The sequence below is a fragment of the Camellia sinensis genome, chromosome 8 (assembly GCF_055761805.1).
Source record: "Camellia sinensis isolate YWXY chromosome 8, ASM5576180v1, whole genome shotgun sequence".
NCBI lineage: Eukaryota > Viridiplantae > Streptophyta > Magnoliopsida > Ericales > Theaceae > Camellia > Camellia sinensis.
In genome coordinates this window covers 15694690-15715941 of record NC_138968.1, presented here as the reverse complement: position 1 = coordinate 15715941, position 21252 = coordinate 15694690, and the positions used below count along the sequence as shown (strand labels likewise).

At 37.2% G+C, this 21252-nt stretch overlaps 1 protein-coding gene across 1 annotated transcript; it reads left to right on the top strand.

Annotated features, from left to right (window-relative positions):
- The first annotated feature begins 17318 nt into the window (after positions 1 to 17318).
- Positions 17319 to 20907, top strand: LOC145797580 (uncharacterized). Its single transcript, XM_082884963.1, has 9 exons — positions 17319 to 17355; positions 18575 to 18591; positions 18692 to 19020; positions 19112 to 19193; positions 19302 to 19583; positions 19674 to 19871; positions 20001 to 20267; positions 20444 to 20730; positions 20847 to 20907. Exons 1-9 carry the CDS (start codon positions 17319 to 17321, stop codon positions 20905 to 20907), a joined length of 1560 nt encoding a protein of 519 aa, XP_082741089.1.
- The last annotated feature ends 345 nt before the right edge of the window (positions 20908 to 21252 follow it).

Here is a 21252-nt window from a genome sequence, read left to right as displayed (position 1 = left end):
GTGATTTTACGCTCGAGCGGATTCTCCTACGCTCAAGCGCATCTCAGTTTGTTCGCACGCAGTTTTTGGTCAGTCCGCTCGAGCGGGCTGTGTTGAGCTCGAGCGGAGATCGCGGATCCAGATTCCTATTTAAAGCTGTTAAGGGTGTTTTTTTGACGTAGTTTTTCCTAGATCTGATCTACAAGCACTAGGGTTGTGTTTAAAGTTTTCTTTGGAGATTTTTCATAGTTTTCCTTGATGTTCTTGAGAGAGTTCTGAACTTATGCATTGAGATTCATACATCAAGGAGGTTGCTTCTTAAGTTTCAAGTAAGTTCTCTTCGGTGGATTCCGAAGATTAAAGCGTAGAATCCAAAAGGCGTTTGATTCTACGCAGTCGTTAATTCGACAAGTGAAGTTGTGGTGTGGAATCAACTTCAGGATCAATTCCGTGACGAAGGTGTGGTGAAAGAGTTACAGAAGATTCAGAGACAAATTGACTGGGTTGGGTAATTTGTATGGTATCTTTGTAATCTTTTCGTTCTTCAGTAGTGGATTGATAGTGGCGGTTCGCCCGTGGTTTTTGATTACAATTGAAGGTTCTTCAATTGTGGTTTTTTCCACGTAAAAAATCGTTTGTGTCGATTTATTGTTTATTCTCAAAAACAAACAAACTAAAATCACTCTCGTAAGTGTTTGATGATTTTAGGTTGAGTGTTTTGAATTAATTGGGATTTGGAATAAGTTAATCTTGATCTAATCACAAATCACGTAGGATTTTCAATTCTAATTTCTATGTGTTGGACCATTTTAATATCTTATATTTATTTATTGGTTTATCTTTTTCATAAATGGGGTTTTATTACTTTGGTAACCTCTTGGTCATAAATGGAGGTTAAATAGAATTCATGAACCTGGTTAATGGTCATTATTTTGGTGTAACCACTTTCTTGTTTAATGGTCATTATTTTTGGTGTAACTGTAAGGTCCTTATAGCCTATATATAGTCTACTCTTTTCTATCTATAGAAATCAACTATTTTCTATACAAGAGAGATTACTAGCAAAGAAGGGTGTTTTATTGGTGGAGCTTTGGGTTCACCATCTTGTGCAGAGTTGGCATGAACCATACGACAAGTGCTCAGGCTGTTGTATCCTGGAGGGGACAAGTCATAGTGTTGTGACTGCTGCATCGGTATTTGGATTCTTCATACCGCAGTGGGCTTGATCTCCTTAAAGAAAACGAGATATCCGTGCCTCAGCCTGATCTATTTGTATCTCATTTTCTTTGCATCATTTATCAATAATATAGTTTAGTTTCTAGTATTTTCTCCAACAATTTTAAGGAGATCAACCATGGAACAAGTACCAGAAAAAACCAATGATGGAATTGGAGATCTCAACAAACCTTTCAAGTTCAAAGGAGTTCATTTTAAGAAGTGAAAAGGAAAAGTTCTCTTTTACCTTAGCCTTTTGAAAGTTGCATATGTTCTTACCGGAAAGAATCCGAACAAAATCCCAACCGAGGAGATGAATGATGAAGACTACGAGGCACATGAAGCAAATGTGACTTTCTACAATACAAATAAGTATAAATGCCAATTTTATCTCTTAAATTGCCTTGCTGATTAATTTTATGATTATTACTATGACACCACTTGCATGTTGTCTTCTATTAATTTATGGCATGCTCGCTTGTGTCATATAAATAGTAAATATGTGGGAATCATGAGTAGTTTAGAATTAATTCCTAAAGTGACAAAAAATTTTGAGAAATGTGAAGTTTGCAGTAAAGCAAAAATTACCAAGAGGCCTCATAAAAGTGTTGAAAAAAATACCGAATTGCTAGAATTATTTCATACTGATTTGTGTGAGTTTGAAGGAATTTTAACTCGGGGTGGTAACCGATATTTTATCACTTTTGTTGATGATTTTTCAAAATATACAAACGTATATTTATTAAAAAATAAAAGTGATGCTTTTGAGAAATTTAAAGAATTCCTTCTTGAAGTGGAAAATAAATTCGGTAAAAAGATTAAAAGAGTTAGAAGTGATAGAGGCCGGGAGTATGAATCTCTAGGATTCAACTCTTTTGTTCAGTCATTGGGAATTATTCATGAGACTACTCCACCATATTCACCTTCATCAAAATGGCGTAGCTGAAAGAAAAAATAGAACGTTAATTGACTTGACGAATGCTATGCTTATTGATTCAGGTGCTCCCTCAAATTTTTGGGGTGAGGCTATTTTGACAGCTTGCCATGTGATAAATAGAGTGCCACACAAAAAAGCTAAAATTGTCCCTTATGAGTTGTGGCGGGGGCATAAACCAAATCTAGGTTATTTTTGTGAGGCTTGTAGATCCTAAACGACCTAAATTGGGTGAACGAGCTGCCACTTGTGCTTTTCTTGGGTATGCGTTGCATAGTACAGCTTATAGATTTTTTGATATGGAAAATAATATTATTTTTGAATCAGGTGATGTTATTTTTCATGAAAATAAATTTTCTTTCAAATCTAGAAATAGTGGGGGTCAAATAATATCTGAAAATATTTTATCTATGCCTAGCTCTTCTACTCCTCAAGTTTTTCAAGAAAAAGAAAATTTTCAAATCCAACCAAGAAGAAGTAAACGAGCTAGAATTGAAAAAGATTTTGGCCCTGACTATTATCTTTACAATGTGGAAGAAATTCCTCATACGGTACAAGAAGCTTTATCATCACCTGATGTTATTTTCTGGAGAGAGGCTGTAAATGATGAGATAGACTCACTACTTTCAAATAAAACATGGAAGTTAGTGGATTTACCTCCAGGTTGTCAAACTATTGGGTGTAAATGGGTCCTTCGTAAAAAACTTTAACCGGATGGAACTATAGATAAATATAAAGCGAGGCTTGTTGCTAAAGATTTTAAGCAACAAGTTGATCTTGATTTCTTTGATACTTTTTCTCCGGTTACTAGAGTAACATCCATTAGACTGTTGATTGCAGTGGCTGCAATTCATGATTTAAAAATTCATCAAATGGATGTAAAAACAGCATTTTTAAATGGAGATCTAGATGAGGAGATTTACATGGACCAACCTGAAGGCTCTGTGGAGCCTGGCCAAGAAAGCAAAGTGTGTAAGCTAACTAAATCCCTTTATGGTTTAAAACAAGCTCCTAAACAGTGGCATGAGAAATTTGATTCCTGCATGCTTGAGAATGGCTATAAGACTAATGAATGTGATAAGTGCGTATATTATAAAACTTGTGAGAATGCACATGTGATTATTAGCCTATATGTGGATGATCTACTTATCTTTGGCTCTAATTTGCATATTATAATGAGACTAAAAATATGCTTAATAGCCACTTTGATATGAAAGATCTTGGTGAAGCTAATTTTATTTTCGGAATTAAAATTACCAAGACTAAGGATGGCATTTTTCATGATCAGTCGCATTATGTTGAGAAAATTTTAAAGAAATATAATTTTCTAGACTGTAAACATGTTGCTACTCCTTTTGATGCAAGCATACACTTATCTGTTGTAACAAATGACAAAGAAGTGATTAATCAAAAGGAATATGGTAGCATGATTGGTAGTTTGAGATATGCTACTGACTGTACTAGACCTGACATTGCATATGCTGTTGGAGTACTTAGCAGGTTTACTAGCAAACCAAGTCGAGATCATTGGCTAGCCATGGGAAGAATTATGAGATATTTATTTGGAACAAAAAATTATGGTTTGTTTTATAACAAGTATCCTGCGGTACTTGAGGGATATAGTGATGCCAATTGGAACACTTTATCAGGTGATTCTCTCTCTACCTCGGGTTTTAGTTTTACCTTGGGTGGTGGTGCTATATGTTGGAAGTCTAAAAAACAGACGATAATTGCTAATTCTACAATGGAAGCTGAGCTTATAGCGTTAGCTTCAGCATGTGAGGAAGCGAATTGGTTGAGAGATTTGTTACATGAAATTCCTTTTTGGGAAAAACCAATTCCTCCTGTGTTAATTCGTTGTGATAGCACTGCTGCTATTGGTAGAGTAAACAATCATTTTTATAATGGTAAATCTAGACCTATTAGAAGGAAACACAGTAATGTGAGATCCTATTTGAGTAATGACATCAAAACTGTGAATTATGTAAGATCTTGTGATAATCTTACGGATCCGTTAACCAAGGCTTTGGCGAGAGATAGGGTCTGGAATACATCGAGGGGGATGGGTGTAACGCCCTCAAAATAATAACTTTAAACCCATTAAATAAGACATGCATTGATATTCAAAAGCTTCACATTCTTTCATTTATCAGAGTTTCATTACAAAAAGTATTACATGTTAACAACAAAAGCAAATGCCCTATGGGCTTACAGCTTTCCAAGTTAACACTTGGTTACAACAAAAGAGTACTAACTCAAACACGTTAAGCCCTTGGCTTGAATTTACATGTAATACATCAAAAGTAAAACAACAAAAAGTCCGCCTCTGGCCTCCCAAGCTACGTCCTTGGAGGTGGCATGCTACCTGTACCTGAAAATGATATTCCCATATAGGGTGAGCCACAGCCCAGTAGAAATACACTAAACCAATCATGAACAATGACTAAAAGATTAGCAACTGAGAGATGGTCAACACTGACACTTCCATTTACATCTCCCTACGTTACCATGACAGCCAAGTCTATGTTACAATTCACTTTTCATTTTTGTTCAACTTTGAGTTTGAAAACAAGGCTCAGTACTCTGGCCAGAACGTTTGATGAGATTATAGTTCATCACTAGAACACTTTCGAAATCCAAGGTGGATACACATTATGGTGTTGTATCAATAACACATAAACTACTCCCATACTTCGCAAACAATATTGATATACATTTTAGTGCTATATCAAATCAAACAAACTTTTCAATAGATAAGCATATGAGCTATATCACTACTACAACAGATAAGCATATGAGCTGTATCAACACTTCAACCGATAAGCATATGAGCTATATCAACATTCCAACAACCGGTTTAGAGGTATATCCCCCATCTTCCCCTAAACCATTAACCGGTTTAGAGGTACATCCCCCATCTTCCCCTAAACCGTGGAGTACATCCCCCATCTCCTCCCATACACAAGTAATGCATATAAACACAGAATCACATATGCAATCAATCAATACATAAAATTAATGTATTCTATCAACCGACATGCTCTATGACACATCCAATTGATTAGTTTTAGTTTGCCTAATCATCAAGCATTGTCTACAACAATCAACACTACCCTCCACCGGTAGCCCAAAGCAATTATTTCTAAGCAGGAAATAAATGCACAATGGATATTCAATCGACATTTCAATTCGGTGAGTGATAAATAATTCAACTACACCCTTTAACCCCATGCACTCCCAATCTCAACAATTCCATTTCATTTCCTCATTTCCCACAATTAATTATCTCAATTAATTAAACAATGTAATTAGGTCATTTTCCATAATTACCATTACCACCCTTAGGTCCCATTTTCATCAATGATTCAACATTTATTCCATTTCTCTATACCAAACATGCATCTAGGTTTATTACAAATAAAACCCCAACTTTTGTAAAATAACACAAAAGGCCCAAACTTTCACAAAATTACCAAACCAACCCCAACATCTCAAATTACCAAAATTTAAAGACAAAATCCATAGAGAGGAGTAGGATATCCCTACCTCAAATTCAGAGCTCCAAGGGAGAAGATGAGTAAAACTCAGAAGTGCTCCAAATCCCAAATTTCTCAGATCTCAACAAAGCCCTCGACGATCAACACACTTCTTACAAAGGCCCAAGGTGAGGAAAACACTCTAGGTAGATCAATCCTAAGAGAGAAGTTCGGTTTTAGAGTGAGGTGCTCTCCAATGGAGGTTTTGAAAAAGTAAGAGAGAGAAAGGAAATCAAAAAGTGATCAAAAAGGTGGTTTCACGAACTGATATAAAGCAGGTCCGCTCGAGCGTACAACACCCCGCTCGAGCGTACAGACACAGGTTCACGCTCGAGCGTCCAAAGATCCGCTCGAGCGCCGGGTGCACTCTCCCAGAATTTTCTGCAGACGACCAAAATGCTGAGAGAAGGAAATTCACGCTCGAGCGTCCAAACTGCCGCTCGAGCGGAGAGGCAACAACAAAATCCCGCTCGAGCGTCAAATCGCCGCTCGAGCGGAGAGACCAAAACCTGGGCAAAATTTCTAAGTTTTAAAACACGACCCACTTATTCCCAACCTGCCCAACACAACCCAAAATTCTAATTAAAAGAGTAAGGGATAGAAATGAGGATAAGATAACAACGAATCTACGGAACCGAGTCCGGATTATAGTTAAACAACAACAGAAAATATCGGGACCGCTATAACCTCCCCCCCTTAAAGAATTTCGTCCCCGAAATTAAGGGTACGCCAAAACACAAGGCCAACTGATAACAGAGCATTCAACAATCAAGGCCCAAGGAAAGAAATTACTTTCACAACAAACCTCCGACTTACTCTTAGCAAGGAAGATACTAACCAAGGAAACACATTCTAAACAACCACACCTTAGGTACGCAAGCCTCAACAAACCAAACCTCCCCCGAAACAATTCACCAACAACCGACTAGCATTCCAAGCTAAGTCACTACTCAACAACACGACCAAAGCAAATCTTTAGAGTAGATAATAAGAAAACATTTTCTTGTTCAAGAGGCATTTCCCAAAGATGTTTAAATTTTCAACGTTAACGTTCCGGAATAAATCTTGCATGTTCCGTACGAAAACTCAAAAGCTTTGCAAACATTTTTCACAAATACGGTGTTACCCAAAACGCAGAGTCATCCACAGTTTATTTGCCAAAAGATTAATCTGGAATTCTTTAAAATTCTTGAATTAAATCAACTTTTCAACAACGCATTTATATGGTCCAAACACTGGAAAAATTTTGTTTTCCATTTCTTTCCAAAACAGCACTATCCACAACCATCACTCATACAGTGATGCCACAACCGACACAGAACATAACATTTCTATAATGATAGTTAATAGAAATAACAACAGTACTATCAACACATAAGGTATAAGAAATTCATGGTTTTGCAATTTTATCCCGCCTCCCTTTACTTAACCACTTTATAATCATAAACACGGCTCAGAAATACACAAATGATACACATTATAGTGCTGTATCAACATCAAACTAAACACCATACATTCATAATGTATAAAAAGCCAATCATTCACAATGATCAATCAATACATATATTAGATGTATTATTCCAACCGTCAGACTAAACGACAAAACATGTTCGATTAATTTCAGTTTTCCTTAATCAACATACGTAGTCTACAACGAACGAGACTAAACTCAAGGTGACCAATGCCACCCCAACACCCGATACCGACAAGCTGACTAGTCAACTCAATAAACTCTACACTCAGTAATCCACACACTGATGTGCTACTCAGACCACTAACCCCAACCACGGAGTTCTCTACACGAACCACAAATTTTGGAATCTCACTGGATTTCCTAAAATTTAACCGCCTCAACATCGCGTCTAAGGGAATCACCATCCCCCGCCATGGTTATCTAGCAAGCCTGCTCACTTCCTTGACCGAAGACCGACATGGTCAACCTCAATCACAACATCCCGAATACGAAGGACTACTTTGACCCACGCTATACTCATTACTTTAGAACACGAATTGCTCTTCCTTCAAAGAATGTTGGCAGCATCCACTCATAACCCACACCCAACAATGGATAACCAATCACAATATGAACACTACCCCTATACAACCAAGGGGGGTCACCACGGACTCACTATCTAGCAAGGCCCAACACACGAACCAGCATACAGGTACCATTCCCACTAACTGGAGATACAAATCTCACGTTCCCTCGAACATTCTCATATAGTCCTGCCAACACCGCGCAACTCTCGAAACCATCCCATCTAACACATTCAACCGTACTAGGCAAAACCTCCTTATTTTGCAAGCCCTCTTACTCCTACACCGAATCCTCCAATAACTCATAGGGTCCACTCGTTACTCTATATCTTACTTGTCACTCATCTCGAGAGTACCATCAAGAGGCCCGGCCTCCGTGCTAAACCACTAGTCCACACTACCGCTAGCCAACCATCATGAACCAAACCCCGACACCGTCACAAGTCGCCGATAGGGCTTCCAAAGATTCACTCATCTAACTTTCCAGAGGGGTAAAAGTCCTCGCCTCCCTCGTCATTAACCCACATCTTCATCCGCAAACACCATACCACTGTGACTCCACCCACGGGTCACACTCTAACCATGGGCTATATACCCAATTAACGCTTCTGATAATATCCTCTGACTTGACCAGTGCTAAGGTACGAACTTATCACATTCAATCCAAATAAAGAAATTTGAAAACTTAGGGAGACATCCATTATACTACAGCCCGAGGTATAGTACCAGCTACTCACAACACATCGCTCCCGATACAACAATCACAACCTTATATAGGGACTGACATCCCTTCACTTGAAACGGCCAATCAGTACACCTGCAATCTTGACAACGTTACTTACCACGAAGGTACGAGTCCAACCTTGACAAAATTATGTGCCATGCCCCCGTAGGACACCATATTAAATACGTGTTATATCTAGTATTAATCGTACACTTCACATCCTCTCAAGTTCACCCGACAGTAGATCAAAAGCTATACCACGCACAAAACTTTAAATGGGTAGTACTCATGTAATTCCACACACTCGGCAAGTAAAACAGTTCTCGCTCCAATATTACCTTGGCTAGGACACGTACCCCTCGGTGGTTCTTCCAAATTTTGAAAACATGGCTCTCTAGCCCTCATCCTCCCCAAATCAAGTCACAAGCATAAATTTTTTTTTATATAGGAACTTTATACATTAATAAAATTTTAGAGCTACGACATGCTCCAATTCACCCACTCTAGGGAAATTAACAAACAAAGCATATATGTATATATATATAGATAAACAAACAGTTTAGATGTTTCAACCTTCCCAAAACACATTGGTTACACAACGGAACCCAATGATCACAAAACAATAATCCACTGATTACAAAACGGATTAGTCAAAACAAAACCATCCCATCAGTATTACTACTACTACCGTCCCTTGTTGGACCGCCGAAGTTGGTCATCCCCGAACATAAGGCAACCTACGAGCTTACAAGTCACGGACAAGAACCACTGGTATGCCCCCTCTGCCCACACCTGGAACAACTACAAACTTCCCTAGCTGGGGCTTGGGAACTCGACTCTACTGAGGCCCTCGCAATCTGGCCTGCTAGTCCCCCAAAACGATACTGTTCCTGCCCAGTCGAAAGAAACTGAGCCTGGTTAGGTTGCAAAACCCCTAAAGAAGCTCCCGGCTGAGTACAAGAACGTCGAATATGACCCGGCTGATTACACACCCAACAGGTAGGCGGTGCCTGAGCACGAGATTGGTTCAGAATCTGGGCTGATGAAGACCCCAACAACTGCCTCCCCACTGAGCATTTAATCGGTCCAAAACCCGGCTGGTTGGATGATCCTGGTGGTACAACTACTGGTTGAACTGCTAACCCCACCCCTTTCTTCTGTGGGCAAACCGAAACCCTGTGCCCCAGCAGACCGCATCTGAAACAAATGATGCCCCTCTGCTTACTTTCCCCCGAACCCAAATCTGACACTGGAAGGGCAGTTCTAGCCCGTCCTCCCTGTTGCGAGTTTAAAACCCTCTGCCTCTTAAAAGGCTTACCAACACCCTGAGTCACAGGAGTCGCCGAGATGGCTTCCTCCCCACTCTGCCCCATTGCTAGCACTGCAGCCTCTACATGGGCGGCCGCCTCAACAAGCGCCCTATATCTTTTATGCCAAGACCCCGCTATCCTTACACGGATGTCGTCACGCAGCTTACTCTCAAACTCAAAACAACGTAAGTCCTCCGTCTCCACCAATTCTGGAGCAAACCTCGACAGATTAGCAAACCATCTTTCGAACCGCACCAAAGGTGTAGTACCATGGCGTAATTCCACAAATTGTTTCCGCAGCTCTTCCCGAGCGGAAGGAGGGAAATCGCAACTTCCTCGCCTAGGCATCCTAGTAAAAGTAACGGAGACACGTTAGCACACTCATACATGTGCCGAAGCTAAACACTTACATCCTAACACATGGACAACTGTAATTCACTCCACATAAGCACATAAACATGTAAGCACTTACGAATTTCATTTCCAGATAATGATAGTCCCGAGGCGTTACTAGAGTTCCGATCAGAAACAGCATTGATCAAGTGCCTTTCCAACTGGACTCCCAGAAACCCAAGGATCCAATCAACATCCAAGAAACTACATTCCATACCCAAATAGTCACATAAACATGTTATCACAAAAGTACGTAACATTACGTCTAAGTCTCTAACAAGCGAGAGAAACCCATTGTGATACTAATCACTTCCCACGTACCCAAAGTATTCGAACCCGGTACGCTCTGATACCAAGTTGTAACGCCCTCAAAATAATAACTTTAAACCCATTAAATAAGACATGCGTTGATATTCAAAAGCTTCACATTCTTTCATTTATCAGAGTTTCATTACAAAAAGTATTACATGTTAACAACAAAAGCAAATGCCCTATGGGCTTACAGCTTTCCAAGTTAACACTTGGTTACAACAAAAGAGTACTAACTCAAACACGTTAAGCCCTTGGCTTGAATTTACATGTAATACATCAAAAGTAAAACAACAAAAAGTCCGCCTCTGGCCTCCCAAGCTACGTCCTTGGAGGTGGCATGCTACCTGTACCTGAAAATGATATTCCCATATAGGGTGAGCCACAGCCCAGTAGAAATACACTAAACCAACCATGAACAATGACTAAAAGATTAGCAACTGATAGATGGTCAACACTGACACTTCCATTTACATCTCCCTACGTTACCATGACAGCCAAGTCTATGTTACAATTCACTTTTCATTTTTGTTCAACTTTGAGTTTGAAAACAAGGCTCAGTACTCTGGCCAGAACGTTTGATGAGATTATAGTTCATCACTAGAACACTTTCGAAATCCAAGGTGGATACACATTATGGTGTTGTATCAATAACACATAAACTACTCCCATACTTCGCAAACAATGATGATATACATTTTAGTGCTATATCAAATCAAACAAACTTTTCAATAGATAAGCATATGAGCTATATCACTACTACAACAGATAAGCATATGAGCTGTATCAACACTTCAACCGATAAGCATATGAGCTATATCAACATTCCAACAACCGGTTTAGAGGTACATCCCCCATCTTCCCCTAAACCATTAACCGGTTTAGAGGTACATCCCCCATCTTCCCCTAAACCGTGGAGTACATCCCCCATCTCCTCCCATACACAAGTAATGCATATAAACACAGAATCACATATGCAATCAATCAATACATAAAATTAATGTATTCTATCAACCGACATGCTCTATGACACATCCAATTGATTAGTTTTAGTTTGCCTAATCATCAAGCATTGTCTACAACAATCAACACTACCCTCCACCGGTAGCCCAAAGCAATTATTTCTAAGCAGGAAATAAATGCACAATGGATATTCAATCGACATTTCAATTCGGTGAGTGATAAATAATTCAACTACACCCTTTAACCCCATGCACTCCCAATCTCAACAATTCCATTTCATTTCCTCATTTCCCACAATTAATTATCTCAATTAATTAAACAATGTAATTAGGTCATTTTCCATAATTACCATTACCACCCTTAGGTCCCATTTTCATCAATGATTCAACATTTATTCCATTTCTCTATACCAAACATGCATCTAGGTTTATTACAAATAAAACCCCAACTTTTGTAAAATAACACAAAAGGCCCAAACTTTCACAAAATTACCAAACCAACCCCAACATCTCAAATTACCAAAATTTAAAGACAAAATCCATAGAGAGGAGTAGGATATCCCTACCTCAAATTCAGAGCTCCAAGGGAGAAGATGAGTAAAACTCAGAAGTGCTCCAAATCCCAAATTTCTCAGATCTCAACAAAGCCCTCGACGATCAACACACTTCTTACAAAGGCCCAAGGTGAGGAAAACACTCTAGGTAGATCAATCCTAAGAGAGAAGTTCGGTTTTAGAGTGAGGTGCTCTCCAATGGAGGTTTTGAAAAAGTAAGAGAGAGAAAGGAAATCAAAAAGTGATCAAAAAGGTGGTTTCACGAACTGATATAAAGCAGGTCCGCTCGAGCGTACAACACCCCGCTCGAGCGTACAGACACAGGTTCACGCTCGAGCGTCCAAAGATCCGCTCGAGCGCCGGGTGCACTCTCCCAGAATTTTCTGCAGACGACCAAAATGCTGAGAGAAGGAAATTCACGCTCGAGCGTCCAAACTGCCGCTCGAGCGGAGAGGCAACAACAAAATCCCGCTCGAGCGTCAAATCGCCGCTCGAGCGGAGAGACCAAAACCTGGGCAAAATTTCTAAGTTTTAAAACACGACCCACTTATTCCCAACCTGCCCAACACAACCCAAAATTCTAATTAAAAGAGTAAGGGATAGAAATGAGGATAAGATAACAACGAATCTACGGAACCGAGTCCGGATTATAGTTAAACAACAACAGGAAATATCGGGACCGCTATAATGGGTTTGAAGCCTATAAAATCAAAAACCATGTATGAGGATACCCAACCTAGGGACCAGAGATCCTGTAACTAGGTTCAATGGGAAGAACGAATCATATGGTGGTTGTAAAAATGTACTCTTTAATATTTTGTTATCCATCCCTATGATGTAAGTGCATTTGTCCTGTAATGTTGGAGGGTTGAGTTTTTATACTCTTAATGAAATTCTGTAGCTCTTGTTGAGTGGGGTGTGTAAATTACGGGAACATCCTTGATAGATTTCACTTATGTGAGCATGAAAGTGGGGCCGCTTTCTATGAGAACAAGGCTTATTCTCAAATATGCTCATGAAAACTGGGATTAGCACAAGGCCGTAATGTGCTGGCTATTAAAGCTCATGTCAACACCTGGATTATTATGTGTGAGCAGTAATACTTTATTTCCCCTAAGCAGTCATAGTTCAAGTCTGAGACCACTACTGACTCTGGAGTAGAGGTTACTGTTTCACTAATGAAGGTTTAATGCAGAGCACACCTTCATGATGCATACTAGTCTGTCTTTGTTTGGTAATCTCTTTTATCCTTGTTGATATTAAAATGAGTAGGGGTTTGTTGGACCATTTTAATATCTTATATTTATTTATTGGTTTATCTTTTTCATAAATGGGGTTTTATTACTTTGGTAACCTCTTGGTCATAAATGGAGGTTAAATAGAATTCATGAACCTGGTTAATGGTCATTATTTTGGTCTAACCATTTTCTTGTTTAATGGTCATTATTTTTGGTGTAACTGTAAGGTCCTTATAGCCTATATATAGTCTACTCTTTTCTATCTATAGAAATCAACTATTTTCTATACAAGAGAGATTACTAGCAAAGAAGGGTGTTTTATTGGTGGAGCTTTGGGTTCACCATCTTGTGCAGAGTTGGCCTGAACCATACGACAAGTGGTCGGACTGTTGTATCTTGGAGGGGACAAGTCATAGTGTTGTGACTGCTGCATCGGTATTTGGATTCTTCCTACCGCAGTGGGCTTGATCTCCTTAAAGAAAACGAGATATCCGTGCCTCAGCCTGATCTATTTGTATCTCATTTTCTTTGCAACATTTATCAATAATATAGTTTAGTTTCTGGTATTTTCTCCAACACTATGTCATAATCAATTTTCGGTTCAGCCGTTTTTTGATTGTGATGAAACAGTATTAGTATGCAACTTTTCACAAGCACCGTATTTTTTGGGTTCAAATAAATCACTTACTGTTTAAAACTTTCTACAACACTTGTTTTGCGTTTATATATATTCTTACGTATGTTAAGTCCCTTACAAAGCCATGACATGTGTCTCTAACTTTGAATGAACAATGTATAAAGCCACATAAGGGAAGTAATGGTGTAACAGTTGTTTGCCTTTATAAACAGTAGGGAATACTTTATACACACGAAGAAGTGACTTTTTTCAGAATTAAAAAAAAAAATGTGACTGATTTTATTTCAGTGCTATATCTGGGATTTAAATAAAATTTTGTTTAAAAGTTCCTGAAATTTTTAATTACTTTCTTATATCAATGGATCTCTTTTGAAATATTATATGTGTAATTTGATTGTGGTAGTAATATTCTTGTAATATCAAAGCAATCATTAACATTGGAAAATTTAAACATGATGATTTAAATAGTGGTGTCGTTCCATTTAATTGGAAGTAGATTGAGGAATTTTTTGTATTGATTATTATTTCATTAATAATCAATTGAAAGTTATTTTAAAGTAACTTTGAGTTTTGTGACGTAAATTGTCATCAATCATTATTTTACTTGTGTAGTAGAATTTGTTTAACCGTGAACCACAATATTAATGTGGGAGTTTATCTCTTGAATTAGAAGAGATAATTCAATTTACTTTTGTCACACATATTTTTGTGACAGTGACACTTGTTCGTAAATGAGTCATGTTGTTTTTGCTAATTTATATATTATCACAAATGTGGGGAAGAGAAGTAGAATTGTCTGCTAATCATGATTCATGACAAGTTACCCACAGAAACTCGAACAAAAAATACTCAAAATTAAGAGTTTGAATCTTAATTGGGAGGTACAAGTATTTCTCTTTGTTTGCATTGTAAGAATTTATACAGTCAAATGAGATTTGTAAATTGTTTGGTTCTTAAGCAAAATCTTTATGAAAATATGATTTTATCTAAGCATTAATTTTGACTTGTGTAGTCATAATTATTCTATTTCATACATTTGATTTAGAAATTTGTTATTCAAGCACACCATAGTCAATAAGTGATGAATGTTATATTCTGATTTATATCAGAATTGTGGGGGTGTATTGGTATTTTTGTATGGTAATATCTTAATAAGAAAATTAATTTTTCTTAGAGTACTTAAAATGTGGGGGTGCTTGGAGGATTTTACCAAAGTAATGGTTCCGATAGTAGGTCCACAAAGAATCTCAATTCTTTCTATAGGACAAAGTTGGAGTAGAAGCAAAAATGGTTACATTAACTCCTAAGGAACACCTCTATATTTATTATTTAAATTTGAAAATGTGAGTGACATAGAGTAACGGTAAGTCTTGATGTAATCAAAGACTTAAAACCGTAAATATAGTGGATCCACGAACTACTCAATGATATATAACTGAGAAGGTCCAACGAAAAAATAGCGGCCGCTAAACAAAAGGTTTGACCAGAGAGCAAATGAGGAAAAGTTCATTAAGGGGAATGTGATTAAAGCCTATTACATAAGAGTCATCATAATGGTAACCCTACTTAAATGACTAGAGATCCTAAGAACTAAGTTCAAAGGGACAACAAAGTTATGTGTGGCTCACCAGAAATCACTAAGGGAGTCTATCTCCTATCTTTTCCTATGATGAGAGTGATATCTGCAACATGTGTTGTATGTAGGGGACTTAGGGTAAGCTATACTTTTAATGATCACTTATATCTTAAAAAACTTAGAGGGATATCTTTCAAGAGGAGTAATTAATAGACTCGAAATAAAGATCACCTATATGAGTGTAAAGGGGCTGCTTCTATGAGAATTGATAAGGCTAAATTCTCTAAAGCACTCACGGATACCAAGACATACCCAAGGCCAAAACGGGCACAACCGTGAGCACTAAGCTGTGTCTAAAGATATTCTGTGTGAATTCTATTGTCTTGGCTTACACAAACGGCTGAACAGTTCAAGGCATCACGTCCACTGATTAGCTAGTAAGTCTAATAATCTTTCACTAAGGAAAGTTCAAAGCCAAAAGCTACCTATCCCCATTCAAAATATTTCCAATTGAATTCTCTTTGAGTCTACGTTGTGTCTTGCATACGTTTTCACCATTTCATTCATGTGGGGGATTGTTGGAAAAATGGTTTGGAAACCATTAATAGTTGAATGAGAAATTGACTCCAAAATGCACCATTTGAGAATGGTTTTAAGACAATATTTATTTAATGTAAAATTTGATTTTATTTAAATAAATTCGTCAATTTTTTGGGTTAAATTTGAACATGATTCGATTCAGAATTCGAATTCTTTTGAAAGAACAATCATGTCTTTTCTGGTTGCATATTTTCATGGAAAAGAGGTGACTCTTTTGAAAAGTCACCATGACCATACAAAGAGGCACCAATTCATCTATATAAACAAACCCCCATTGCATTAATTTTAAAAATGAAAATTCATCTTGTGTTTCTTTTCTTCTGCACTCTATCTTTTTTGTAAGAGAATTATGCATAATAAGGTTCACCAGACTTGCCGTGGTAGTGCTACTTTTGCAAGGTTCGATCGTTGTATCCTGGGAGACGAACGTCGAATAAAAACTCGTAAGCACCGTAGCGAGGGACGAATTTGTCTTAAGGAAATTGTGTCCAACACAAGCCTCGATCAAATTGTTTTTCGTTCCTAGATTTTTTCAATCTGCTTGTAAGTTATCTACTTCTCTGTAAGTATTTTTGGTTCTCAGTATATAGTTTGGTTTGGTTTAACCCAAACAATTTACGTTATATTCAACTTATATATTTTTTTTATATAATTTGGTAATATATTTGGTGCAATTATTGCGTGTTACAACTGTACACACAAGATTATTCCAACATCAACTCAATTCCTCCAATTCAAGGTGATTCATGCCTCTATTGTCTAATTTCATGCTACTAAATTCAAAAACTAGATGAATTCAACTTCTATATGTTTTATCTACAAGCATTAGGGGAGAATTTCATACCTAGTGAGTGAATTCAAGTGTATCTTAGCTTAATTCTCCAAGTCTCCTTCCAATCTCCTACAATTCTTCTTGCTCTCTCTCTCTCTCTCTAAGTCAAGTTTTCTGCCTCTCTAAAGCTCTCTTGGCAGATTTTTTAGCTCAAAATGAGCTTAAGCACTTGAATTAACATATATACATACACTTAACTAATCTTGTTGGCTAATCAAAGCTTAGGCTTAATCAAATCAAATTAATCTAATTATTTTGATTTGAATTAGTTTTTAATTAAATTTTACCGTAGGCTCTAAAAATTATACTAATTACAATGGTATAATCAATTTTGGTTTTTGTCGCCTCTATGGCCTTCAATTTCAATTTATTAGAGTATACAGAACAAATTTTTCTACGGTGGACAGATATGAATTCAAAACTACATAATCACATAATTAGCATCCAAATTCACATCAAGCACATATTCACAAGTATAATTAATGATTAACAGTATAACACAGAACGAGGTTATCACAGGTTAGTTGTCGCCTTGTGTGTAATTTTCCTCTTGAGATGAATTTTCTCTGGCATCACAATTTTCTCTAAATACATTAGATTGACTTTACTCTATGTGCCTTGCTTGATTTTCTATGGCTAGTTGTCTCTTTGATTTTCTCTCCAATTTTATTTGGCATTTTAATTTTCCATGACCACATTAAACTCTCACTAATTTGAGTTGTTTGTTGGATTTTCACTAGTTAGTTATGCCTTGAGTTGAATTTTCTCTGGCATTTGAATTTTCCCTAAAAACATTAAACTCTCACTAATTTAAGTTACTTGTGTGATTTTCACTGATTAGTTGTCTCACTGTGTGTAATTTTTACTTTGAGATGAATTTTCTCTGGCACTAAGATATCTCCTTTAGCATTATTTTCTCTAAACATGTTGGACTTTCTTTCTCTCTGTGTCTTGCTTGATTTTCTCTGGCTAGTTGTCACTTTGATTTTCTCTCAAATTTTCTTTGGCATTTGAATTTTCCCTGCCCACATTAAGCTCCCACTAATTTATGTTGCTTGTTTGATTTTCACTAGATTTCTAACTTTGAATTTTATTTTTGATCTTTTGGGATGTATAGTGTTTGCTATTTTTTAAACTATAATTAGATTTTGTATTTTAAGTTCTTTGATGAACTTAGCATGGTGTTTTCTTGTAAAAATTATAGAAAAATTGGTTTGTGAGTAGCTCAATTTTCTCTATAATTTTTTTTGGTTTGTTCAAAACATAAAGAAAATTATGAGCAAATCAAACAAAATTGGTCAAAACACCGAGAAATTTGTGAGCAAACTAGAGAATTTTTCGACAAATTTCTCCGTGTTTCAAAATTTCTCTAGATCGAAATTTCGAAATTTCTCTACTTCAAAATTTTTCTAGATTGAAATTTAAGGGACCCCAACTACTAAGAAAATATTTCATTTCCTTTATGCTATAAAATCTTAATATGAGGGATCTTAAAAAAGTTCCCTTTAAAAATATATAATGAGTTTTATAAATTTGACATAATTACATTGAGCTTTTTTAAGGCTTTATTAACCTATTTTTATTATAAATCGGTAAGTCATATGAATGAAAAAATAATGTTATAGATTATCATTTTTTTTACATTGAAATGTAAGACTATAATTTACCTTATCCATCTTGGGTAAATTAGCATGTCGTAATAGCTAGACTTAATGCTCATTAAGTCCTATTAATTCAGCGTTGGAAGTTAATTGGGTGAATTATACTAACAATCCTTATAGTTTGGGGATTATGTCACTTTGGTCCCTAACTTTTTAATTGTGACACATTTGACTTTGAATTTTGAATGGTGCAGACGGCTTTCTTGGGTGGTAGGAATATCTTTGATGGCGTAATGATTGCTAATGAGGTAGTTGATTGGTGGAAAAAGTCAAAAAGGCAGGGGGTCATACTAAAGTTGGATTTTGAAAAAGCTTATGATTCAGTCAATTGGGAGTATATGTTTTCCATGATGGCTAATCTTAGGTTTGGAGATAGATGGATTGGTTGGATGAAAACCTGTGTAACCACTGCAAGAGTATCTGTTTTAGTTAATGGCTCTCCAACTAATGAATTCAGTCCACAGAAAGGGTTGCGGCAGGGTGACCCTTTGTCACCCTTTCTGTTTAACATTGCAGCAGAAGGGTTAAATATTTTGCTGGAAAGGGCAAAAAGTCAGGGTTTATTTAAGGGAGCTACTATTGGGTCTGTAGAATTGAAGTTGTCTCATCTCCAGTTTGCAGATGACACTATCCTTTTTTTGTGAAGCTGAGTGGGAGGAGATTATCAATGTTAAAAGAATTCTGAGATGTTTTGAGGTAATATCAGGGTTGAAGATCAATTTTCATAAAAGTGTGGTGTGTGGAGTTGGAGTTAGTGATATGATGGTTCATGATTTTGCTTCAACCTTGCATTGTTTAGGTTAGAAGTTACCTCTAAAGTACCTAGGCTTGCCATTGGGTGCGAATCCGCAAAGGAAGAAGACTTGGCAACCTGTGGTGGATAAGGTTAAGTCAGGGTTAGCTATGTGGAAAAGGAAGCTCTTGTCATTTGCTGGAAGGCTAACTTTGGTGAAATCAATTTTGGATAGTATTCCAGTTTACTATATTTCTTTATTCAAATTACCCATTGGTATTACTAAAGAAATTGATAAGTTGAAGTCTGCTTTCCTATGGGGCAGTTCAAAGTTGAGAAGGAAGATCCATATGGTGAAATGGAAGGATGTATCAATGAACAAAGACCAATGAGGGTTAGGCATTAAGAAGGCAAGGAATACTAATGCTTGTATGTTATTAAAGTGGTGGTGGAGGTATGGGGTGGAGGATCATTCACTGTGGAAAAAGGTTATTATCAGTAAGTATGGATCTGCAGGTGGCAGATGGCTACCACTAAAGGATGAGGAGGGTAAGGAACTTATTTTGTGGAGTAATGTTCTGAGTGTGGAAAGATCCAATCCGGAGCTGTTTCAGTTCTTTGTGTCACAGTGCAAGATTGTGGTTGGGAATGGGTGTAGGATTTAGTTTTGGCATGATAGATGGTTTAGGGATTTACAGTTGAAAGAGGAGTTTCCTAGACTGTTTAGGCTCTCTATGGATAAAGATGGATTGCTGTGTTCATTTATGTAGAGGAGGGACAGTGAAGGTGATTGGAGGCTTCAATTCCGAAGGTCATTATTTGCTTGGGAGGAAGAGGAGTCGAGGAAGTTGCAGTTGTTGACAAGGGATGTTCCTAGGTTGAATGTGGATCTGCAAGATGTTGTGAGGTGGATTGCATCCTCTTCAGGTGAGTTTACAGTGCTATATGTCAAGAAATGGCTGCTGTTAAGGTCTGGACCTAGGTTACCTGTTTCTAGGATGATTTGGATTAATGCAGCACCACCTAAAGCACAATTTGTAAGTTGGTTAGCTTGGAGAGGTAGGATCAAAACAACTGTTGTTCTGTAGAAATTTGGAGTGCTAGGTCATACTACTGTAACTGATTGCCCTTTCTGTTCAGCTGCTGTGGAATCTGTGGATCATATCTTTGTGTAGTGTTTTATGATTTGGAAGGTTTGGGTTGTCTGTTACAGTGGTGGAATCTCTGTTGGGTTTCCCCTGCTATTGTGGATGAAGTGTTGTCTTGGTGGTTGGGATCTAAGCACAAAAAATCTGTTAAGAAAATTTGGCTGCTAGTACCAGTAGCAATGTTGTGGTCCACTTGGAGGCTAAGAAATGAGGTTGTGTCTAATGGCAAGCAATCCGATATGAATGAGCTGTGTGAGGTTGTGAAAGTGACAATTGGGCTGTGGGTTAAGTTGTCTATGCCTTCTGTCCAATACTCTGTGCATCAGATTGTGGAAAATATGAGTCAAGTGAGGTTCTGTATTTGAGATGGCTAAGTGTTGGTGGCTGATCTGCCTAGGAGTTGATTGTGGGTGGGTTGTTTGTGTTGCTTGTTTGTTTTGTTCTCTTTTTTGGTTGGATTCTCACCAGTCTAGGGTGGTGCTGTCAGATGATTGGGTTTACTTCTGGTGCCAACCTTGTTGGGATTTAGAGTGTAAACTATAATGATGTTTGCACCACTTTTCTTTCCCTTTATTGATGTTATGCTCATGTTTTCTGTATTGTTTGTTTCATCAATAAAGGTTTACGTTTGATTGATCCAAAAAAAAAAAAAAAAAAAGGACAATTGAAGATACCGGTGCTTAATTTCAAGGGCAAAATTATCAATTTGATAAAATATAAACTAATTCGATAAACATAAATGTCAAAAAAATATTTTTGAATTTTTAAAAATTATTTCTACCCACCAAACACATAATAAAAGTTAATTTGGTAAAAAAATAAAATAAATAATTGTCTAAAATATTTATTAATTTTACATAATTTTATCTTTAGT